The 25586-nt window shown below is 38.7% G+C and overlaps 1 protein-coding gene and 1 non-coding gene across 3 annotated transcripts in view; one reads left to right on the plus strand and one right to left on the minus strand.

Annotated features, from left to right (window-relative positions):
* Window positions 1–1696: 1696 nt before the first annotated feature.
* Lbr (lamin B receptor) overlaps window positions 1697–25586 on the minus strand; it is a 29502-nt gene continuing 5612 nt past the window's right edge. For both annotated transcript variants that reach the window (XM_046419283.2, XM_046419294.2), the window contains exons 3-14: window positions 25025–25255; window positions 21325–21408; window positions 20721–20913; window positions 19241–19437; window positions 16656–16710; window positions 11730–11921; window positions 11015–11118; window positions 9429–9554; window positions 6010–6178; window positions 4306–4386; window positions 4087–4209; window positions 1697–3704 (exon numbers count right to left, since the gene is read on the minus strand). In XM_046419283.2, coding sequence (XP_046275239.1) covers window positions 3544–3704; window positions 4087–4209; window positions 4306–4386; window positions 6010–6178; window positions 9429–9554; window positions 11015–11118; window positions 11730–11921; window positions 16656–16710; window positions 19241–19437; window positions 20721–20913; window positions 21325–21408; window positions 25025–25255 — 1716 coding nt within the window. In that variant the 3' untranslated portion in view covers window positions 1697–3543. The remainder of the gene's footprint in view (window positions 3705–4086; window positions 4210–4305; window positions 4387–6009; window positions 6179–9428; window positions 9555–11014; window positions 11119–11729; window positions 11922–16655; window positions 16711–19240; window positions 19438–20720; window positions 20914–21324; window positions 21409–25024; window positions 25256–25586) is intronic.
* Window positions 23489–23560, plus strand: Trnaa-agc (transfer RNA alanine (anticodon AGC)). Its single transcript has one exon. It is a non-coding gene; the product is annotated as a tRNA-Ala (tRNA).

Below are 25586 nucleotides of genomic sequence, written 5' to 3' on the forward strand. Positions count from 1 at the left end.
CTTCCATACCAAACCATCTGAAGTTTTGACTCTTTATGCTGTTCAGACCCTCGAATGTCATCAACACCCTTCCTAATGATAATGAGTGGTCAGCCAGACTGGACAGGTGCAGTCTCTTTCATCTGTAGGTGAGGACATCAATATGTGGGGGAATCTTAGAGCTGCTTTTTGTTCTAACCTAATGCTGGATGTCTGCAGCTGGGCTCTCGAGCAGGTCAGCATAACCTGGAACACAGCAGGTTTGACTTGAAACCATGGTACCCAGCAAAGTTATTAGGGAATATTTCTAAAAAGCTTTTAACTCAAGTTAGTGGTTTGTGTTTTATATAAAATGCAATACACATCCTTTGGAATACTCTACACTACTGGCCTACAGACTTCTAAAACAAAATGGAAGAGCCTTCCTTACTTAAAAGAAATGCAGCCTTGGTTCTGACCTCACTAGACTACAAAAACAAATCATGAGAATTCCATAAACAGGATTGATATATCTAAATGTGTTTCTATGGGAAGAATCTCCTTAACTGTACCCTATAATTCTAACTATCATTTTGGAACACTTTGGAACACTAACAAGAATTCCATTATAATCCTCAGACGCCCTGCTCTGTACCAGGTGGGCATGCCAGCCAAATTTTACAGCTTAATAACAGCCAGTGCTGAGACTAAACTCACCCAGGTTTGCATTTCTAAAAGGAAGGACAGCTATAATTCAAGGCCTCATTTTACTATCACTGGACTTTGGCAATGGACATACCGAAAGTCACACATGAAGATAACAATCCATTCTCTAACATAAGGAGGTGGAAGGGTGGGACTTATACCACAAACTGGACTCATAAACAGCCACAAAGTGTTAATATGTACTTGCTTTCTGGCCTAGGAAACTATACTGTCTAAAAACAACAGTAGGAGCGTAACTATAGAAAAGAACTATAAGACAGTCCCTGTCTCTTAGGAACCAAGGAGAAAATGATAAAGTGTACAATGTTACCAAAAGATAGAAGGTGGGGTCTTAGTTGCAATTCATTTGCTAAAAGTTTTTTAAATTATCCAGGATTTGTTAAAAACAACCCATACTTTCTGGAAACCACCAATACACAAGGCCTTTTCTTCAAACAGTACAAAATTAAAGACCTTCAAGATATGAATCCTGTGCTAGATTTTTAATCAGCACAGATTCTAACACACACACACCTTCTGCCATATTATGGGATGACAGGAGGAGGAATGAAGAACTGACTCCGTCTGATTTCCTCACTGAGCTCAGCCTGAGTGCTGCATTATCAACTGGAAACCCAAATGGGCATCAGGCACTGTCAGACATAAATGCCTCTTTCTTAAAGGATGTACTGTCTTTAAATAAACACAAATGCCTCTATGATTAATAGCTATTCATTTGAAGGTATTATTTTAGTTTTTAGCATTTCTCAAACTGCAAATCCTAAATACACAACCATTTTCCGGGAGTTACCCACTCCCTCACCACTACCCTTTCAAGCTCTAACATTGTGACAGCTTCAATATAAACAGCAACTGGCCAAGGGACCCAGTTTGCCATTTGGATGCCCAGTGATCCAGGAAGGTCCCAGAGGAATAATCCTAGAAAGAGCAGGGGGCGGGGAGGGTGAGTGAAGGATTTGTCTTGGTGACAATAATCCCAAAGTTGCAGGCAAAAATAAAATAAGGATCAAAGTAATCAAAGCAACATTTTTATTTTAAATTTTATTTCCAACTTAAAACTTCATTATAAAGCTTGTCAAAAAAACATGTCAAAAGCAAAATTAAACCAAACTGTAGCTGATGCCCAAGCACTGCAGTACTCTTCTGATAACAAACCTTTTTCATTGCCAGGAAAAGAACTGAATGTCCTCCATCCTCCCCCAAAACCTCCCTGTGATCCAGCCCAGAACCTGCTAGAACACCACTTTCCAATACCAGGAGAAAAGCATAACTTAAAAAAAAAAAAAAGGCAACAAAAAAATTTGCTTGCATACATCAGTACTGATAAAACACTGACAATTTCACCAAAGCAATGTTCAAACATTACAGGATGCAGAACGCTAGAGAAAACCAACTCCACGATCACATTAACATAAGCTAGGTTATAGATACTTCAAATTGCAGGGTAGGATGAACACTGCATATCTAAATGGCTCATATATAAAATGTAGAATTAAAACCCAAACATACACTATAAGTATTACATTCCCCTATGTTTAAGATACTGAGAACAATTAGTTTTTAATACAAAAGTTTGGTGAATTTGCTACTGTTCCATTATAGGACAATTAATAATGAATGAGACTACATCAACTTCACTAGAATTTAAAGGTTAAATTTCCTTTATGCACATCTATTAAAAGAAGCAATTTTAAGTTAACGCCTTGTTTTCAGATAGCACTCCTTTCAAGGTTTTGTGGACCTAAAGGACATGTGGACAAAATACAGTATAAACTGCATGAGCTAAACAATAGCAAAATCACTCTTCAATTTAAATGAATAGTAGCAAAAACACTGTTGAATTTTAAAAGTCAAAAAAATATATAAAAATAGTAGCCTTAAATGGCAAATTTTCGAACACCAATGTTTGTAAAAAAAAATGTTTAAATAGTAATGTTTCTCCAAAAATATATATTTATTCTACTTTTTCTATTTGTAAGAGTTTATAAAGGCAAACACACACCTGCAATTGAGGTAGCAAAGCCAAATTCACAAACTTTGGATTAAGAAAAAATACCTTTCCTATGTTTTAAGAGCATCTTCTATACAATATTAAATGAATTCTAATTGCTTCAAAATTTTTAATTCACATGTATTACTTTACAAAACTTAATTTAAAATACTGAAAATGTTTTTGTTAAAAAGCTACTTTAGTCCTGACAATTATCTCACATTCAAAATACTGTACAGAAAAATCTGAAGTCACCATATATTACATAAAAATAAGCTATGTATGTACATTTTCAAATGCAGTTTCAGAAGTTGAAGTTAAGCCAACTGCTACCAATGGGCCTCTTTAAACAGTGTCTGCTCCTAACCTGCCATCACTCTCCATGTACAGCGAATCCCTTTAAAAATCACATAACTTGTAAATGATTTAAAGAGAAGCAAATGAAATTGTTTTCTTAATGCAATGAAACACAAATGTATTCTAAATGGAACAGTGTTTTCACTTAAGAAAAACCAACTGGCAAAAGGGAAAAAAAAAATCAAAATTTGGAATTAAAAACTATAAATATCAATAGTATTCTTTTCAGTGCATTTAAGACTAGCTTTGTTTTTTTTTTTTTTTTCAAATTTTTAAGGATTGAAAATTTCCTATTAAAAGCAAATTCTAACATTGTTATTTGTAAAGTTCCTGACATTGTTATTAATTTAATAAAAATACACATGGCTATATTAACAGACATACTACTTGGCTCTAGAGTCCTGACTCAAAACTTACAGATCCTGTCAGTGCAATGAGTTTGGATTTTTTTTTCCTTGTTTTCACAAATGGAAGCCTAAACAATGGGAGCATTTTTAATCACCAGAACAGAATCAGTAAATGTACGGGAAGATGCGGTAGGGCACGCGCTGGCAGTATTTCTCCCACGCCAGGCCGTACTTCTTCTTACACTGGTGCTCATCGCGTGCTTCTCGGTGGACAAGCAAAATGGTGAAGTAAATCACATAGAAATAAGGCAGGATGTGATTAAAACCTGTGGAAAATAACAGTCAAAAGCATTGGACATTTTTATTTTCCCTACACTGCAGTTTTTCCTGCCTTTCCTCAAATTCTCTAAGAATCACAGTTTTCCAGAATCTATGTACTCTATGTAGAAAAAAACCAGGCACAGTTTAAAACTCAAAATTTTATTTGTAGAAGTTCAAAGTAAAACTTCAGGCTCTGTGAATTCCAATTCCCCACAGAAGCGGGGTAAATAAGTTGTTGCATGGACAAAAAACCAGAACCCAGCTCCGGAGAAGCTCAGCTGAGGCAATCCCAACCCACCACTGTCAGCAGAAGACTCACGCTGACCCCTGCCCACTCTGTCCCAACTAAAGACACACACACATCTTTCAAAGGGCTGAAATGCTTACCACAAGGCAGGGACCACGCCAGGGCCATGATGAGATCACCCAAGTAATTGGGGTGGCGAACAAAGCCCCACCATCCAGAAACCAGAAGATTTTTTCCCGTAGAAGTACGAATGGTTTTTAAATCTATATAAAAACAAAAATACATTTTTAATGATCTCTAAAAAAGAGACATAAAATCTTCATTTAATATACATCATACAAATATAAACTACTACTTACGAGCAAGCTTTGGATTAGTGGGATTTTTCCGGAATTCATTCTTCTGAGAATTTGCACATCGGAAGATTACATATCCACAAACTGTAATTTTAAAATAGTTTTTTGTTAATTTAGATATAACCTAATACATAAAATTATCTGTAATTTCTCTCAGAAATTATTTCAGGGCTCTGAGGAAATGTTCAAAGCAGAGAACATTCTGATTTTTACAAACAATTTGAAAACTCTCAAGCCCAGAATGTCAAAAAGCAACTCTTCTGAAATCTCTCTCATTATATACCTTAAAGGCAAAATGCAATCACATCCCCAAACAAAATAAAATCTAAGAAAGCCCACGACAATAAAATCAGTGCTAGAGTTTGGTGTAATCAAAATTATATGCTATCTGTTAGTTTTGATACCTAACATGAACACTTTATTAATAAAACACCAGCTTAGAACCAGTACCACTTCAAATCTATGTGGAATCCCACTGCAAACCTACAAGTTGGTAGCTTTATTTAAATTTCAAAATGTTGACATCAATAGGCCCTGACTTACCTATTGTACTGTCAGTCCTGAATAAATAAAAATACGTCTATTCCGTATTTTTAGCTTAACTGTAAAATATATAATACTGCTCTGAATAACACCCAGGCACACTTGATAGAGATAACCAAACCAATGGTGAAACCAAATCTTTTTTTTTTTGGTACCAGGGTTTGAACCCAGGGGTGCTTAACCACTGCTCTTTTATATTTTATTTAGAGACAGGGCCTTGCTAACTCGCTGAGGCTGGCTTTGAACTCATGATCCTACTGCCTCAGCCTCCCAAGCTGCTGGGATTATAGGCATGTGCCACCAAGCCAGACAAAACTAAATTTTAATTTTCACAAAGATTTCTTCTTTTACCATGGACACTGATTAGGCTAGCAAAACTAGCTATAGATAAATGAAGTTCAATGCTTATCTTGCACAGCCTCTGGTGGAGGAGTTTAATAAATGATTTAATGACAAAGGACTGAAGAAAATCCATCCTGAAGTGAAATGTATGACTGGGCCTGGCAGGCTTCCAGCCAAAGCTAAACTGGACCCCTCACTTCCCAAACTCACTTCCCTCTCCCCACCACTCACCCTGCTGACATGCTCCCTGTCCATCTCCATTCCATTATTTTTTTTCTAGCAATAGACCTTTCTGGCAATGGACCTTTATTTTCCTTATTTATGTGTGGTGCTGAGGATTGAACCCAGTGCCTCATGCGCTAGGCAAGCTCTGCCACTGAGCTACAACCCCAGCCTGTTCCCACTAGTCCTCGGTACCTAAAACTCCAAGCCCCACACTGGCGCTCACCCACATGCGTCTTTTCTCCTGTGAGAATACTCTGAGCTTTCTGAGGGCAAGACCAATCTTCCCATTTTTAAAATAACGACTCAGAAGAGTAGGCACTCAACAGAAAAAATAAATCATGATTCAAATTTTTAAATTTTAAAACAAGATGTTTTGTTTAAATATTATGTTTAGAGACCTACTAAAGAACAGACGCATGAAGCATCCATTGTCTGCACAAGATGCAGAATCTTTTTATTACTCATCCATCACAAATCACTTCAAACCTGAGCTAATCATGACCATTTAAAATGGCACATTACAAACAGGTAGATACCAGGGCACAGCAGACTTGGCCCACAGCACATAGTTACCCAGAAGCTGAGCTTAATACTCACGTTTCAGAGCAATAATCCCAGCAGCTACAGGCCAAGATACCTCATGAGGGTGAGTGACTAAGTAAAAGGCTTGGAAGCTATAGATAAATGGAACCCACACCAAATCTCCAAAGGCCAACATAAATCCAAACCCATCGTGGATGATGTCCATGGTCGTCAACACGGCTTCCTGTAAGGACATAGACAGGGGAAGGAAAGAAAAAGCTTCCAAGTTTAAAGTATTCAAATACTGTGCTAGTACTGTCAAATATGAAGGGCTCTGGGAGGACACACCAACCAAAATTTTGTTAAAAAACAGGGAGCTATGATTCCCCTGGCCTGCACTCTGCTGTGCTCTACCCCTAGTCCGCAGCCCTGTAATAGCAGACCCCAAAGGGCCCCTCCACCCACTTTCCCCTCCTCCAACCACAGATCAGCCTTGCCCCCTGCAGCCTTCCTCCCTCCACTTCTCAGATGCCCCTGCTACTTTACTTGTCCAGTCTCTCTCCACTGAACCATAACCCTCCAAAAGTGGGGACCATGTTTTCATCTTTGTCACCCCAGCACAACATGGAGAAGTGTTCAAAATGTGTCTGAAGAAGGAATAATGAAATTGCCAGTTCCCTTTGTTTCAATTCCAGGGGCACCAATCTAATTTCTGATCATCACCTGGCTTTTCTTTCCTTCCTTCCTCCCCGCCCCACTCCTCTTCATTACTGGGGTCTGAACTCAAAAGCATTCCACCACCAAGCTACATCCCCAACCCTTTTTCATTCCAAGACAGGGTCTCACTAAATTGCCAAGTTTGCAATCCTCCTGCCTAAGCCTCCCAAGCAGCCCACCCCATCTGGCTTCTCATATGCATTTTCCACAGAAGAAATAAGCTACCTGGTAACATGGTCAATTGCTTCACCCTCCTGGTAAATTAACAAAAGTGCAATCCTCTCTGGGGGGTTGTCTAGCATGAGCATATTGCTAGAGCCAGATCACCTCAGGACCTGGACCCAAGCAATCCAGACACCTCCAACATCAAATTCACCCAGCCTGGCGAAGGAGACCTCTAAACTTCAGTGTATGCTCCTGATGTAGAAAGATTAGCTAGTACAAGCTCTATTGAAGGATCTGAGCTCTAGTTTTAAAAGAAAAGAGTGATACCTCAAGAGCTTTATTTTGTCCCTAGAAAGAATGCAAAAAAGATATCAACCCTCAAGACCTGGATCTGGTCTCGGGTTCAAAACAGGATAAAGGCGATTCTTTTAAAAAGGGACCAGACAAAAGCAGATGCGGATAACAGCCAGGGCCCAAGAGGGTGGAAGTAAGAAGGACCAAAGCCTAAGCACCCAATGCCAGGTGGGCAGGACCTCAGGGGCACCCCTCCTGGAGCCTCAGGGCAATCCCAAGACAAGCTCCTCCTGTCGTGTGTACTTAAATTGGCATTCTTGGTTTTTCTTAAGGTGAGGCAGTTTCGTATAGAGGAATTTATACCAACTGACCTTTCAAGAAAGCTATTAAGCATCTGCTAATTACCTGTGGCTGAAGAAAATCATAAAATCAAGTCCCTTCCTGGAGAAGCTTGACAGCTGAGACAAGAAGATACACAGCGAACAACCTCCCAGCCCAATCCCCCACCCCCGGGCTCTGTTAATGTTGCCTTAAAGAGCTTTGCCTTAAGATGCAAAAGATTTCCAAATCTACCACAAGACAGAAAGCATGAAGGAAGGGGCTGGGCATACAGCTCAGTTGGTAGACTGTCTACCTCACATTCACAAAGCCCTGGGTTCAATCCCCAGCACCACACACACACAAAACAAAACAAAAAGAAGGAAGAAACTAGAAGGAATCATTACTGACAACCAATCAAAAACAAATCTGAGGTGAGATAAAGCAAAAGTGAAATATCATTTGTGAAATGTAATCTATGTGCTCCTCAGGAGCTACTACATCACAGCAGACAGACCTACACTGGCAATACCAAGAGTTACTCTTTTAAATTCAAAAGCACACTTTATTTGGGGTGGATCTGGAATTCATGCTAAAGGACTTGAGTATCAAAGGCCATCACCATCTTCAGAGCGCACAAAGCTCTGAGCAGAGTCTATGCGAAGGGGTGGGGGAGTTCAACAACAACCTGTAACCAGGGGTAACATCAATCCCTCTACTTATAAATGAGGTTTGTTGAACTTCAAAGCGGTCCTAATCCTCCTAAAGAAAAGGGGGCTAGGGTGTAGCTCAGCGGTAGAGCACTAGCACTTGCACTTGCCTAGCAAACGGGAGGTCCTGGGTTCCATCCTCAGCACCACATAAAAATAAATAAATAAAATAAAGGTACTGTGTCCAACTACAACTAAAAAATAAATATTTTTCTTTAAAAAAGATGAACAAGAGGATTACCAAAATATCAATACCAAACTTTCAAACTCACTCTTTATGGTTCTGCATGGAAAGCCAAAATTAAAGATCAGCCTCAGGAGAGGGTAAGGAAGGGGAGAAGTGCCGATTCCAAAGGAGAGGAGATTTCTCTCCAAAATGTCAGCTGAGTGTCATAAAAACTTATTTGGGGACATAAGAATGTAGGCCTGCTAATTTTGTTTTTAAAACTGAAAGAAAACTTGTAATATGGAGAAGGTGACTGCAAAGATACCAATAAATATGATAAAAATATATCTAACATAGGGCTGAGGAAGAAATGCTTTCTAAAAGAAATATGTTCAGTTGAGACAGAGAAGACCAGCAAAACATTTACCAGCCTTCATGCCACAGAAATCATTAGTGGCCTATCAATTATGAGAATGGCCACAAGTTGGAAACAACTTTTGAAATAAAGCTGGTCTCCTCGATGTATCTCGATTTCTGATTTTATAATCCATGTGGTTAGAGCCTCACTTTCTATTTTGAAACATGAACAATGGGGAAATATTGTTCATGTTTCAAAATAGAAAGTGAGGCTCTAACCAGATGGATTATAAAATCAGAAATCTTCCTCTTTAGCTTCCTCTTGACAATCCCAAAACACCATTCTAATTAAATGATTACCAATTACCTCTTGACAATCCTAAAACACCATTCTAATTAAATGATTACCAATTTCCATGTGATACAGTAATTAAACAGTTAAATTTTAGTTATGTGAATCGGCCACTACTCAAAAAAACAGATGCCAAGATCTACCAATTTTAAATATTTACAATATTTTATTTTTAAATAAATGCTTGCTGACACACATGGATGTGTGGCCAAAAGCCTAGAAACCTGGCATCAGCCCTGCTCAGTGCAGCACCTCCACGCCCTCACACAGTGGCACTTCCCACCACCTCACAGCAAGCTGGAGGAGGCTGGATTCCCCCTCTTTGTGTGCAGACAGCAAGACTCCCAGAGGTCAGGTCATTCACCCACTGTCAAAGCCACCGGACTCCAAGGCCTGGGCTCCTAAAATTAATTACCTCGTTCCAGAGGGCGTCCACCACATACAGGAGCTGGAAACTGTTAACCAAAATCATTGCCAAGGATGGAGCAGCACGGTTCTGTACTTTCATTTCAGCCAAAAGCATCACTAAGTTAATAACCACCTGAAATAAAAGAGGGGAATATTGTCTCAAAGGACCTTCCCAGAGATGCCAAGCACTACTCAGAGGAAGAAGGAACTTCCCAGCCGAGAAGCCCAGCAGACACTGCCCTAACCACGAACCCTCCACTGGGGACGAGGTATCAATACCAGGAACCCCTGGCCACAATGCACTGAGGATATAATGTCACTTCTGTGCTGCTCTTGCCAAAATTTATAACCTCACTCCAAACATGAGAAAATACTGGACTAACCCAAACGGAGGGACACTTATAAAATAACCAACTAGTATTCTTCAAAAAACTGTCTCTCACTAGAGACAAACAAAGACTCAGCAACCACTAATGTTAACTTGCTGTTACCGATCACCATACTGTGGTAGATCAGATGTTAACACTATGGGAAGGGGAATGAGGACAGCAAGAGACCTCTTTATTTTCATAACTCTACTGCAAGTTTGAAATTAGGCTTTTTTTTTTTTTTTAGGGCCAGACACAGTGGTGCACACCTATAATACCTGTGGCTTTGGAGGCTGAGACAGGAGGATCAAAAGTTCAAAGCCAGCCTCAGCAACAGGGAGGTGCTCTGCAACTCAGTGAGACCCTGTCTCTAAATGAAGTACAAAATAGGGCTGGGGATGTGAATCAGTGTTCGAGTGCTCCCAAGTTCAATCCCCTGTACCAAAAAAAAAAAAAAAAAAAATAGGCTTTTTTCAAAAAGAGAAGGAAAATACATTTTTTCTTACATTAATTCATCTACACTCTCACTTTCCTACATAAAGGTAAAATGATTTCAATAAAAATAAAATGAGGCGGCTGGGGATGTGGCTCAAGCAATAGTGCGCTTGCCTGGCATGCATGCGGCCCAGATTCGATCCTCAGCACCACATACAAACAAAGATGTTGTGTCCGCCGAAAACTAAACAATAAACATTAAAAAAATAAAATAAAATAAAAAATAAAATGAGGGGCTGGAGTTGTGGCTCAGCGGTGGTGTGCTTGCCTTGTAGATGCAAGGTGCTGGGTTCAATCCTCAGCACCACATAAAAATAAATAAACAAAATAAAGATATTGTGTCCATCTACAACTAAAAAATATATATATTAAAAAAATAAAATGAAATGAAAGGAGCTGGGGCTGTGGCTCAGTGGCAGAGCACTTGCCTAGCACAGGTGAGGCACTGGGTTCGATCCTCAGCACCACATTAAAATAAACAAGTAAAATAAAGGAATGCTATCCATCTACAACTACAAAAATTTTTAGAAAAAGAGTTTTAAAAAATAAATAAATAAATATAAAGTGAAAATATTACAGAAAACACTTTGTGTTAAATAAACAAAATATGGAAAGCTATAATTATTCCTAAAAACACAGTGCCTACTTCTTACTTTAAAATTATCTACATTTCTTTCTAAATGCAAGAAAAATTTCTATTATTAAATTTAAAAAGTAAAAAAGGACATACCCATCCAATCAATCCGGGACGCAATTCACAAAAGTATTTGAGATCAAAAGCACCAATTCGAGGATTTAATTCACGGCCAATGAAGAAATCATAGACAGCATTTCCTGAGAACGGAAAAGATTTTACCCAAACGGTGTTCCAAACGAGGCTCTAAAATCTCATAGCCACCTATTATCCAGGGGTCCCAATTCAGCTGTCTACAAGAGCCTAGGAAAGTTCTGGTGGTAAAAGGTAGGAGGATCCCACAGTACGCAGGGAGCTGGGGATGCAGCCTCAGCAGAAGGGCACAGACTACACCCTTTGAAGGCCCCCATTTTGAAGGAACCAGAAGTTCTTTAAATGTACAATTTTTTAAAATAAGCAACTTTATTAAAAACGCTTAAACAGTTTAGGTCAGAATCAACCAAAGTATTGACTATTTTAGACAAAATAATGTTATAAATTGTGATTCTCAAAAGTTTACAAAAGTATTTATTGTCATCAAACAACTAAAGGAACAGAAAAGTATAAGAGAAAAAATTAATATTTTCTTCTAAATTCATTTTTCTTTAGCTTTTTTTTTTCCATCTTTTTGTTTTTTCATATTTCTCTTCTTTTCCCATAAAATGAAGCTAGAAGGGAAACGTGGGGGTGAGGGGGCAGTCATCTATTCAAGTCTAGAAATGGCTGCAGAGGGCTCTGGCATTCATCTAACCCACGATTCACCACTGCTCACCAGCGCTGGCAGGAGACAGTTCATCCTTGGGTGCTTTCCAAGAGCGAGCGTAGAGGTAAATACTCAAGATCACTGAAAAAATAGTGGCTACAAGGGCAAACTGAAGGAAATGGTTGTACACATAATAAAGCTCAACACCCCAGAAGAGAGATGTCCCGATGACTGCAGATGTCAACATAAATGCATAGAATCCTTTAAGAGAGAAAAAAATTGGATGGGGGGTTATATTAACCCAGGGCTCACATAAAATTTACATCGTTATAAAACAATGCAATGTGTTGGTTTTGGTTCTGGGGTTTATTTGGTTAGTTTGGTTTGAACACAGTGTCTCATTATGTTGCCCAGGCTGGTCTGGAACTCTAGAGCTCAAGAGATCTTCCCACCTCAGTCTCTGAGTACCCTGGCACCCGGCTAATGCAGTGTCACTTGTCTTACTTTCATGATTCTGACTAAATAGACACAAATCTACAAATAAGCAATATCTGAGGCGTAATCCTCAATACCATAACTCTTGTACAATTTTTCAAATATTTTAGCATATTTATTATTTTTCATTATAAGCAATCATTATCTGCTTTTAATTAAGGGAAAGCTGAAGTTCACAAAAATTCACTGTTAAGAATCTCAAAATGCAGGGCTGGGGTTATGGCTCAGTGGTAGAGCACTTGCCTAGCACATGCAAGGCCCTGGATTCAATTCTCAGCACCACTTAAAAATAGATAAAATAAAGGTATTGTGTCCAAATACAACTAAAAAATTAAAAATATTTTTAAAAAAAGAATCTCAAAATGCATTTAATATAAACTCTCAACCCAAAATCAGATTTTTTATTTTATTTTATTTATTTATTTAATTTTTTTGGTGCTGTAGAATGAACTCAGGGCCTTGTGCATGCAGGGCAAGTACTCTACCAACTGAGCTATATCCCCAACCTCTAGATGGCTAAGTATTAACAGAGCTTGGCCATGCACACATTTTAAAATCTAATGTCATTACTGAATGATAAGGCAATTTTAGTTGCTGTAAAATTATAAGTATTTATACTTGAATTAACTTGTCAATAACGGCTTCCAAAGGTTTTAGTCATATTCTATCATCTAGAACTAACATTCAAGACCCCACCCTCAAAGTGCAATCAAACAACCGTCTGGTAAAGTTGGGATGTGAGGACCTAGCAGGGACATTCACCCACACAGCCAGATTAGAAAGCAGCCTTGAGACTCCTCGAACTAGTCCTGCTGCCGCTGACCCATACAGAGAGACACCGTGAACTATTTTGTCTTTTGGCTGGAGAAATAGTTTTGCTTATGGGAGCCAAGTGCCTGAAAGCTAAGTCATCAAATTGGATAAATATTCAAACACAAAAAAGAAGCAGACCTTATTTATACTAGAATTCTAAAGTCAAAAGCTTTCATAAAGTGAAAAAGTCATTTCTAATTTATTTACTACTTATGTCCTCATTAGTTTATTCCCACGAATATTTTTAACTTTAACTTTTAAATATATTCATTCAACTCCCATAAAATTTAAAAGAAAAGAAATGGTGGATTAAAGCAGTTTTTTTTGCTCTCTAGCTATGTGGATTAAAAATAATTATTTGAAATTTCTTAAGTGGCAAAATCTTATGAAAAGAAATTTCTTAATACTGCAACCAGAATAACCAGAAGAGGAAGGTTTTTTCCTTTTTATTAGAGCATTATAGTTATACACAGTAGCTGAGTTCATCTTTTTAAAATGAAATACAAATGGAAATATCATCTCCTCTACTTCAATCTCCTCTTCCTCCCCACCCTTTCTCTCTATTCTCCTCCTATTTCTTTGTGATATCTGATTCCCCTCCCTTTTTCCCTTATTTTACTCTAGCTTAGAGCAATCGTTCCTAAGGGATCAGGCAACTAGACCAGAACTCCATGTCCAAGTGCTAACTAAGTCTCTGTGTGACACCCCTCTAAGGGAAGGAAACAAAAGCAAAACAGCATCACTTAGAAGGAAATAAACTGTACCCTAGAAAGAAACCCACAGAACACTAATATCCTGAGACCTGATAGCAAAAAGTAAACCCATCTTTCCCCAGACTCCACTTCACTGGCTGGGCACACACAACCAAAGAGAAGGGGAGTGTCACAGATTCTAAAATTTGTTCCATTAGCAAGGAGTTTGGTGAAAGCAAACAAAAAGTCTGCCAGCATCAGCAAACAAGTTTTAAGAACCCACCAATATCTGGCACTGAGCTACAATAGATGCTTCTCATGACATTAAAATGCAGGAGGCATCTAAAATATCTTTGCTTCCCTTTTAGAACCCAGTAAAGTGATTTCAGATAGACTAGATACTGGATAAAGCACTAAACAAAAAATATCCAAAGTTAGAAAAAAGCATGGACAGGATAAAAAGACATTCAAACAGATACAGATAAGGGCTGGAATCATAGCTTAGTGGTAGAGCACTTGCCCAGCACGCAAGAGGCCTGGAGTTTAATCCCCAGTACCACACACAAAAAAATATTTACACACACAGACCAGTTCCTGACTTAAGTGGTTAGACTTACAATTTTCCCACCTTACATGGTACAAAAGCAAAAAACATTCAGTAGAAACCATATTTCCTAAATGGATCTCTTCCCAGGCTAGTGGTGCTATTCTCTTTGGTGCTAAAGTGTGCCAGCAAGCCAAAGCTCCCAGTCAGCCAAGCATCACAGGGTGAATGACTGCCAGGCTCCAGTGGACTGTAACTAAGTTAAGATGTTAGGTAGTTTGATGTATTAAATGCATTTCTACTTCCACTATTTTCAACTTAAGATGGGTTTGTGAAAACATAACCACATCTTAAGTTGAAGAGTATTTGTAATATAGTTCCCAAGAAAATAAAAACACTCCATTTAGTCTAGTAAAACACTCATTAAAAGATTACGACATAGACGTGCCCTAAAATCAAGTTAATGGTACTTTATCAAAGTCTTCAAATGGCCAAGTTGGACTGATCCCCTCAGTATATACTCTTACACCACGGGAGGCACCCAGCCAACAGGGGGCGACATCTGCCCATTTCTCAAACTGCTACGTAGGACCACTTCATCCTGCCTTAGTGCCCACATCTATGAGCACCCACTAGTGCCCACTCATCTACTGGCACCAAGAGAGCAACAGGGAACAAGATCAAGCCTCAGCCCACACAACTACATTCTAGCGTGGGGACCCCAAAGAACAGATAAATACATTGATGTGGGAAGGCAAACTGCCAAGAGAGAACAATAAAATAGGGCAAGGGAAAGAAAGGGACCTAAAGGCTTCTCTGAGCAGAGATGTAACAAAAGTAAAAAAAAGTAGCTATCAGACATTTGGGGAAAAGTTTTCCAGGCAAAGGCACAAATTCAAAACACAGTTCAGACCCATGCAGCTGGAACCAAGTGAGCAGGGGCAGGAACAGCTCCCAGGGTCAGAGTGGCCAAGATGCCCACACCAGTAAAGGGCTTCTCTCAGGCCATGGGAGTGCTTCAAATGATGAAACCCTAGACAAGTACAGTATTTTAAGTAGTGCTAATGAGGCTAAGAAAACTAAACTGTATATTGGTATGTTGTGTGCGTGTACAAATATGTAACAACAGAGTAGAGCCAAAGCACAGTCCTAATCATTTAAAAGGATAATGGTTTTTTTTTTTTAATATAACTTAAGATGTACACAAAAGTAATTAAAGCTGGACGGTATAAAGGTAGGGTTCTTGTGTGAGAGTGCATAATAATAATGATGATCACAAAGGATTCTAGAGTCAATCTGAGCCTGATCTCAGACCTACAAATCTTCCTAACCTCCTCCATAGATTAACTCAAGCTGTTTTTCACTGACATGATTGAGTTACTGACTTCATGGTTTTCAGAGTCTGGCTGAAATACTAATTCCTTTTGTGCTAATAGTTTACAAAAAAAAAAGAAGTAATGCTTTTCCTGTCTTGTTCACTGTTGTCTTAGCATGATCCCTGCCATATGATGCCTTGACTAGTTACCCACCAACTGCCACCATGGACCTCTGGTCTGCCCTGATTACTAAAAACTAATAACTGTCCATGCCTCACCTGATAGAGAACAATGACTCTGGGTCATTTCCAGCAAGAACAGCTTAGAGATGTTGTTGCTCCCTTTCCATAGAAATGTAGAAATTGTCAGTGGGGAAATGTAACAGTGGTCCATTTTATGCTTTGACTATAACCCTTGCTGCTCTGCCACTGTAACATTTCTCTCCTTCTTGCCCTCTTGCTCCTCCTCCTCCCTAATTTTTCCCCCTCCCTAATGTCAGGGCAAACAGGTTACCTTTCTTCCCCATCCTAGACAGAGTTATCTGTCCTTGAGCATACACCCACCACTGGAATGAAGTAACTCAGAAGATCACAGAAATGACTATCTTCCAAATTAACAAGTGAATTATACCTCTGGACAGACAACTGTGAAATGTAGCCTTTGAACCACCTCTTTAAAACAAAACCCTTCTTGGGGCTGGGGTTATAGCTCCACAAGGCCCCGAGTTCCATCCCCAGCACCAAAAAAAAACCCTTCTCCCTGATGGGCAGAATCACAGCCTCTGGGACAGGAGGCCCCTATGTTTCTCCTTTGCTAGCAAAACAATAAAACTTCTTTTTCCTTTTTCTCAAAAAAAAAAAGTAGGTACAACTATAATGCACCAATTTAAAAAAATGTGGAAAGAAAAACATAAGAAAACTAGATAACAGGAACGACTGAGGTGGCTGTTACTTTTCATGGCATAAGTTTTATACATTGGCTACAGGTATAAGTAGTTTATTAGCATGTCCTTCAAAACTAAGAGATAATTTTCTATTGATTAGTGTAATCAGCTGTGACAGTTTAAGGAGTGCAACTCCTTAAATTTTCAAGTCAACTTGAGTCATTAAAAAAAAAAAAAAAAAAAAAAAATCACCATTTAATCTATACTTGAGTCTTCTTCCATCAACAAGAGGGGTTCCTTTTGCAACCTGAAAAGAAAAACAAAATTTAATTGAAAAAAGTACATTACCATCCTTCCTATGTATTTTGATATAATCTTCTAATATAAATAATATATCTTCTAATATAAGTATGTAGCCTTCTAATATCTCTTAAATTTCACTATGCCTAAGAAAGAGGATATCTCTTAATAATACAGTAATTTGTTGCAGAAAAATCTTAATGGCAAGTCCTTTGATGAAGCAATTCCACCCTCAGGAATTTATCTTAAATATAAATGGAATTACCAACATCTCAGTGTACTAAGAACACTGCCAACAACCATTCTCCCCAAACCATCCTATGTACCACAAGACTGAATGTGCTTAAAATACCTTTACATATGGGGGCTGGGGATATAGCTCAGTTGGTAGAGTGCTTGCCCTGCATGCACAAAGTCCTGGGTTCAATCCCCAGCACCAAAAAAAAAAAAAAAAAAAAAAAAACACCTTTACATCTGATGAGTTCCTACCTCAAGAATCTTCAATTGCTTAAGCCCCACCACTCACAAAACAGAGTACAACTACATTGTCTCACATTTGCAAGGTCCTTGCAATCAGGCTCTGCTCTACTTATTCGTCTACTATGTCCAGTGTGCTATTTGATATTATGCCTGCATAACTCAAAGAGTTGTCTGTTACATATACATATATGCTCATCCAGTTAATAACTCCATGTGATTCTTTTATCTCTAATAAGCAACTGTGAGCATGCTCCATGTTGGTAAAGATGGCGCCCAGACTGCTTCTCTTCCGGGAGCTCAGGTCCATGACGCACTGAATGGTGCGCGAACCATCACCTCCAATTCCTGTGAATGGCGCAGCACCTTCCAATCCCTGAAGTGGCCCGAACTCTTGGCCAATGAAGAAGTAACAGCCCACTCGCCCTGCTCCTCCTCATCCTGTGTTAAGCCCATAAATATCAATACCCTGTTCGTGTTTGTTCTCTTATTCTTACTCTCACTCTCTCTCCTCCTCTCACCCTCTCTTACCCTCCTCCTCCCCCTCTCCCTCTCTTACTCTTAACTCTTACTCTCTCCTCTCCCCTCCCCCCTCCCTCTCTCCTCCCCCTCCCCTCCTCGCTCTCTTCTCCCTCTCCTCTCTCTCCCCCTCTCTCCCTCTCCCCCCCCTCCCTCTCCCCCACTCTCTCCCTCTCCCCTTCCCCCTCCCTCTCCCTCTCTCTCCTCCCTTCTCTTCTGCGACTGGCCACTACGGTCTGCTAATAAAATGTCAGACAGGTAAATGGTTGTTTTGGCTTGTTGAGTTTACGGAGCTTTTCCATGGTCCTTTACACTCCACGGACTGGAACATTCTCATCTTTTTACCTGGCATTACTCACAGCACGCAGCACAGTGATTCCCACAGTCAAAGTACTCATGAAATACAGCACTTGAACTAGATGAGTAAAATGTCCACTTGCCCAGGGACAGCCACAATGTACTCCCCAAAGTAACTACTCAGAAATGTAGTGACTCTTTTAAAATGTAAAATGCTAACACAGTATCATGTGCCTGTAGCCTTTCATTAGCTATCAAAAGGAATCCAAAAGCAGAAACACATAAACTGTCTGAGATCACAGGATTAGCAAACCCCACCTAATAATGTCAAATGGTCCTTATCTATTAAAGGTGTTTAGTAAATACTGTCAGGCCTTAGCCTGTGAAAATACACACACACACACGCACACACACACACGTACTTTTTCGTCACTTTGGTCAGTGTGTGTGTGTGTGTGTGTGTGTATATACATAATTTTAACCACTGAAACTGCTTTCTTAATAAATCATCATCTAGTTCAAACTAGCCATTCCCTAAATTAATCTAAGTTTGACCGCAGAGCCTTACTCAAGGTTCACTGGCACAGCTGAGGGCCCACAGCATTCAGTCTGCAGCTCTAGCCCAGCACTGGCACTCACCACCCCTTTGGTTTTCATTTGGCAAATTTGCAGAGCCCTAAGAATAAGATCCTTAAATAAATTATTTATTACTTAGGGAATCTCATGTTCCTTTAAATATATTTAAGTCAAGTACTCTACTGAAAGAAGAGAATGCTACATTTAGCAATGGGAACAAATTTCAAGGATATTACATGAGTTTGAAAAGTACATAAAATGTCCTTGACAGTGAGTTTCTGAAAGGGATAAAAATTAAAACATCCTATTTTTTTAAAAAAAGTAAAAGAGAAAGTCCATTGAGCTCAGCTGCCTATCAATTAAAAAGCCATACCTGGAATGACATGTACTGAGGGTAATACTGTTTTCTGAGCTCCCTCCACCAAGAGTCAGGCTAATTTGAAAAATAGCTTATTCTTTTTATTTGGTTTGGAAAGTTACACAGGAAATTTCAATCAGATTTTTAAAGCTCCATTTAATAAGCAAGTATTCTAGAGCACAGGAGTAACTAAGGAAGTTTTGGTGACTATGTCCAACAACAGCTTAAAACTAGTATAAATTGTCTAGAAAACATAAAAGAAAGGTGTGGAAAAATCTCACCATATTATGCTCTACTAGCAAAAACTTACCTTCCCAATTGGCAACAGGGAAAACAGAGCTTGAACAAAAAACCATAGCAGGTAGATTCCACATACTCTGGTTTCCCATAAGTCGTACAAATTTGGCAAAGGAGGGGGGAAATTCAGAAGACTGGGATCTTTCTGTTTACACATCAACAGCAACAGGAAGAGGAAGACAGGCAGGCCAAGAATGATGAGGGTCACACCTGCAAATAATTAGTGAATATTAAAGGTTCAAATTTCAATCCAGTTTATTTATTTAGTTTAAAAATCACCATGGCACATGCCTGAAATCCCAGTGACTCAGGAGGCTGAGACAGGAGGACCAAATGTTCAAGGACAGCCCAGGCAATTTAGTGAGCCCCTGCTCAAAATAAAAAAGAAATAGGGCTGGGGATGTAGTTCAGTGGTAGAGTGCCTCTGGGTTCGATCCTCAGTACCCACCCCACTCAAAAAGAAAAAATCATTTGGGCTTCTTTATGGTCTGAAATCAATTCCTAACATACCATCAGAAACTCCTAATCTCTCCCTGTCACCTCCAACAGGCAAGCAACCACTAACATTAGAGTAGCAAGAAGAGTACAAAGCTAAATCCCACCTCAGAAATTAAGCTCTAAAATGTTTAATCTCCAGGGACTCTAAGAGCAAGAGAAATGAAACACTAGCAAACTTAAGATCAGAACATCTGAAAATATTCAGTCTAATCCTAACAAAAAGACTTTATATCCCTAAATTTGAAACAACTAAAATACTGTTACATTCATATATTCATGAAATGTGCCCACAGATATTAAGTGATGGCTGGACACGATCTCTAAGAGACCAGCTGGCCAAGGGTTATAAAATATAAAGCAATTGCACCACACAGGATTTTAAACAATTTAGCCAAGAAGTATTTTCTTCTACTAGCTCATAAAATGTCATCGGTTCCATCTATTTAATGATCTCAAGGCTCTGCACACTTTAAATCTCTGACCCTCATTTTGAAACTGTCTAGCAGGTAGAGTAGAATCATGACCCCATTTCATGTCTGCAGCTTGTTCCCACTGCTCCTGCCAAAGTCAAGCCCTGCCATCGGGTCTGAGTATCAGGAGCTCTCTGTCCCTAATCGATCATCACCTTTCCTATACATAGTTCTCAGGTCAAACTTCCTTTATCACTTCTTTGAAATGGCACTATATTTCCTCAGGTCAAACTTCCTTTATCACTTCTTTGAAACGGCACTATATTTCTTTGCTCAAAACCTATCTATGGACAGACTGCTGAAAATTTCAATACAACCACACCAACATCCTTTCTACTCCATTTTCCCCTGCTCCTAGCTCAGGTCTTTGCACTTGCTGTCCTCTGGAAGGCTCTTGCCCAGTCCTGCCACCTTGCTCATTCTCCCACCAGCAGAATTCTTCAGAGAGAAGTCTTTCCAGAGCACCTCACAGCAACTACCACTCACCCACCAGCAGCCTTCCCGAAGCCCAGTACTGATGCCTACCAGGTACTCCTCCAAACTCTAAGTCCTTCTTCTGTGGGGTGGTCACTTCAAAGGTTCTTGGTGATGTGGGTCCTTTAGTAACAACTTTTTCTTCCTTAGAATCTATTTCTTTTAATTTGATCTCTTCTCTTCTTGGACGAAGACTATATTCTGTTGATATATAGCTACCATCTTGTGACAAAATGAATCTTTCCTAATTAAAAAATAAAAAATATTAAATATCTATAGTGAATAATGACCACAAATTCTACTACATTAACTAATTTAACATTTCAATACAGCTATATTCAATAAATTTGTTAAAATATATTCATTCTTGGGGCTTGGGTTGTGGCTCAGCGGTAGAGCACTCGCCTAGCATGCATGAGGCACTGGGTTCAATCCTCAGCACCACATAAAAATAAAAACATAAATAAATAAAGATATTGTGTCCACCTAAAACTAAAAAAAAATATTTTAAAAAAATAAAATACATTCATTCTTAATTTTAGGAACTGTAGTACAAGAGTATAAAATATTATGATTTCCAATGTGCTTCTGGAGGGAATGTCACTTGAACAAAGAAAAAAAAAATTATCCAGTATGAAGGAGAACATTTTCATACCTGTGTGTTTTTACGAGGTATATCATTCCTCTCAATGTGTTCGGGCTCCCCATTGTATATGCTGATGCTATTTCCAAATGGCTTCTACATTGAATATAAAACATTTTAATCAGAAGAACTGGGACTTATTAAAAGAAACATGACGGTAACCCACAAATTACTGCTGAAAAACCAAGCAATAAAACAAGTCAAAGGCTTATTTCTAATTCTAGAGAATTTCAGCCTCCTTTTGTAAAAAAGGAAGAGGGAAAATAAATTGTTTAGAAGACTTTCAAAAGATTGGACCTTAAGGAATAGAACTGTACATATATCTTTCACCTTTCAAATATAATTTGACTGTAAGTTATAATTTCATTGTCAAATACTCTAATATCTGTTGTGAGGGGCAGATAAAAGGAAAAATTGGAAAATTATTTCCATAGTAGGTCAGTTTAAAAAAATGAGGAAAAAGGGGGCTGGGGTTGTGGCTCAGTGGTAGAGCACTGCTTGCCTAGCACGCATGAGGGTACTGGGTTCGATCCCTGGCACCACATAAAAATTTAAAAAATAAAATAAAGGTCTTGTGTCCATCTACAACTAAAAAAATATTTTAAGAAAAGGGGCTGGAGTTGTGGCTCAGTGGTAGAGTGCTTTCCTCTCATGTGTGAGGCTGGGTTCAGTCCTCAGCACCACATAAAAAAAAATAAACATAAATAAAGATATTTTTTAAAATGAGGAAAAATATATTCATTGTCCCAAAATAGCCAATAATGGAAAATTAAAAAACAGTAGGTATACATAGACTATTACTAGTAACCTACAAACTGACTATTTTCTGAATGTCACTATTAGTATCTACTTAACCTTAAATTTCCCCTTTCTACACATCCCTTTTCTCAATTCAACTTCTTAAATTTTTTATCAGACTGAACAGGGGATGTGATTTAGTTTACAAAAGATTTTTCAGGCAATGTGCAGCTGAAATCTGTGACTCTGCTCCTTTATGCTAATAAATCCCCAACCCCCGCAAAAAATCCAAGTATATCTTTGGGGAAAACAGTTGGCAAAGTAAAGTCTTAATACAATACCAAGTTCTTCCTGAGCAATGATAACATTCACTACATACTTAAGTTTACTAAAGTGCCACTAAGCCACTTAGCAAATAAAATCACTTAAAGCTACTCTCAATTTCCCAGTTTTTCAAAAATCCAACATATAATCTAAAGTAACCACAAACATAATACTGTAACACCACTAGTCAGCTCTGAATTCTGTTGACTGCAAATTACTTCTCTTAGTTAAACAAAAAGATTCATGGAGATGGAATACTGGATACAATGAGGCAAATTACTGCTGAGCTACACACAGTAGCCAGGGCTACTACACACAGTAGACCAGGGCTCTCCTGGTGAGGAGCTCTACTGGTAGGTATGCTCTTATGTCACTGGACTAGAAAAGTACACAGCAAAAGTGTAAGTCCCTAAATATTAAGAACGAAAGTGTAACAGAAAACAATGTGGGGGATGGGGACTGGGATTGTGGTTCAGCGGTAGAGCGCTTGCCTAGCATGTGTGAGGCCCTGGGTTCGATCCTCAACACCACATAAAAATAAAAAATAAAGACACTGTGTCCACCTAAAAAAAAAACTAAAATATAAATATTTTTTAAAAAAATAAAAATAAACAGTGTGCGGCATCTGGATGTTCTCTACCCTGAGTGAACAGGCTGGTAAGACAGCCACTAAGACCCAGAATGTTCAGACTCACTAGTAATAGCAAAATGCAAATCGGAACAGTGAGTGGACTCGGGACAGTCATATTAACATAGATATATATATAAAAAATATATATGAAAAATGGTCATTCAAACACTACTGATATGGCACAAACTATCTTGAAGCAATCTGGCATAGTATTAAAAGCCTAAAATCTGTGCTAAACAGCTGATCTAACAGTATCACTTGTAAGAATTTACCCTAAACAGGTAATCAGATATAAAAATACTTGTTTATAATAGTGAAGATATAGAAGGAAAACACTACCAAAAAGGAAGCTGAACGCCAAGCATGGTAGCACATGTGTATAATCCTAACGGCTCCCAAGTTCAAAGCCAGCCTCAGCAAGCCCCTAAGCAACTTAGTGAGACCATGTCTCAAAATAAAAAATATAAAGGGTTAGGGAGGGCTGGGGATGTAGCTCAGTTGGTAGAGTGCTTGCCTAGCATGCACAAGACCCTGGTTCAATCCCAGGCACCACCAAAAAAAAAAAAAAAAGGAGCTGGGGTTTGTAGCTCAGTAGTAAAGTGCTTGCCTAGCACATATGAGGCCCTGGGTTCAATCCTCAGCACCACATAAAGATAAATAAATTTTAAAAGGTATTAAGGGGCTGGGGTTGTGGCTCAGTGGTAGAGCGCTTGCCTACATGTGTGAGGCACTGGGTTTGATTCTCAGCACCACATTAAAAAAAAAAAAAAAAAGTTATTTTAAAAAAAAGTATTAAAAAGAAGACCCTGGGGAGCGTGGTTAAGGATCCCTGGGTTCAATTCCCTGATACCAAAAAAAAGGAAACTGACCTTAAAAATTACATTGCACCTGTATTATTTATGGTATATCCATACTTATCATACAAAAAAAAAGTTGTGGGAAAATAACACCAAAGAGTTACTACCAGTACTTTAAAAATTTAAAAATCTGACTAAAAAACAGTATGGAAATAGTCTAGTTCTTTAACATTATTAAAACTCTGTGCATCTTATGCAGAAAAGAGGTAATATTAAGTGAATGGAATATAAGATAAATTTTACTGTAACTCTTAAAATATTTTCTACTTGGTCTATCAATTAAAATATTCGTTGTATAAAGTCTACAGGCTCAACACACCCTGATATTTCCAAAAACACACTCTGAAAGTCATTCCATTGAAATGATCATCTCTGAATAGGAAAAGTGGTCAAATATAATGATGCTGAGAGAGGAAGAAGATGCCTCTATAACATGGTTTTGTCTCATCATTTCATACAAGAACTAGTAAACATGTATTGAGTTTTGGCCAGGCATGGTGGTGCACACCTGTAATCCCAGCAACTCAGGAGGCTGAGGCAGGAGGATTGCAAGTTCAAAAACAGCTTCAGCAATTTAGCAAGGCTATAAGCAACTTAGTGAGGCCCTAAGCAACTTGGTGAAACCCTGTCTCAAATAAAAAATTTTAAAAAGGGCTGGAGATGTGGCTCAGTAGTTAAGCACCTATGAGTTCAATCCATGGTACCCACCCCCCCAAAAAAGTGTTAAAACTATATCCATTTCAAATTTAAACATTACTTTTATAAAGACCATAATATTGGAGGCTAGGGTTGTGGCTCAGTGGTAGAGCACTTGCCTTGCATGCATGAGGCCATGAGTTCGATCCTCAGCACCACATAAATAAATAAATAGATATGTTGTGTCCATCTACAGCTAAAAAAATATTTAAATAAATAAAGACCATAATATCAAATAACTCTTCTTACAACCTAACAACATTCTTTTTTAAATATTTGAAAGAACCATATTTTCTATGCCAAACACTTGTTTTCTATATAACCTTCCACAGTCATCACCTTAGATTTGATGTCTCACTAATATTTTAATATTATTAACTGCAAATAATTTGAGTAAACATTTACATAAAGGGAAGAGACAGGATTTTGGACCAATGACATAATGTGTAAGTACAAACACAAGTACCAATATGAGTGGAGTCAATTTTACTTCCAAAATTTCCCTCCTTGTTTCCTTAATGTCAGGCTGGTGAGAAGCAGAGGCGGATCTTCGGGAATTCTTAGGTGTTCGACCAGGGGATTTGCAGCGTGATCTTGACCTACTGCCTCGGCTGCCGCGGCTCCCTCGGCTCCCCCGGCGTCTGGAGGGAGAACTGGAAGTTGAGCCACTTTTCCTTTGCTTAAAGGATGTTAAAGGCTAGAGGGGAAGAAGGCAGCAAAAATCTTACCACAAATCATAATAGAAACAGTCAAACCAGAAGAGGACAACAAAGCCCATTAAAGGCTACCACTAACTCTAAAGCCACCACGGGATCACAGGATCTGAGAATCAGTGGGATGGGACCAAGAAACATGCTGCAATAATGATCCAGTTCTTATGATATAAATGCAGCCTCTTCACCCTTAACTGTTCTTTGAAGGTATTTCCATGAAATGCAAATGTTTGCCCAATTAGCTGCATATATTCTCAATAACATATTCAAAAATAGGTTATAAGGCTGGGGATAGAGCTCAGTTGGTAGAGTCCT

The sequence above is a fragment of the Marmota monax genome, unplaced genomic scaffold, assembly GCF_021218885.2.
Source record: "Marmota monax isolate L192 unplaced genomic scaffold, Marmota_monax_Labrador192_F-V1.1 WCK01_AAM20220418_F8-fsc00153, whole genome shotgun sequence".
In the NCBI taxonomy this organism is placed as follows: Eukaryota; Metazoa; Chordata; class Mammalia; order Rodentia; family Sciuridae; genus Marmota; species Marmota monax.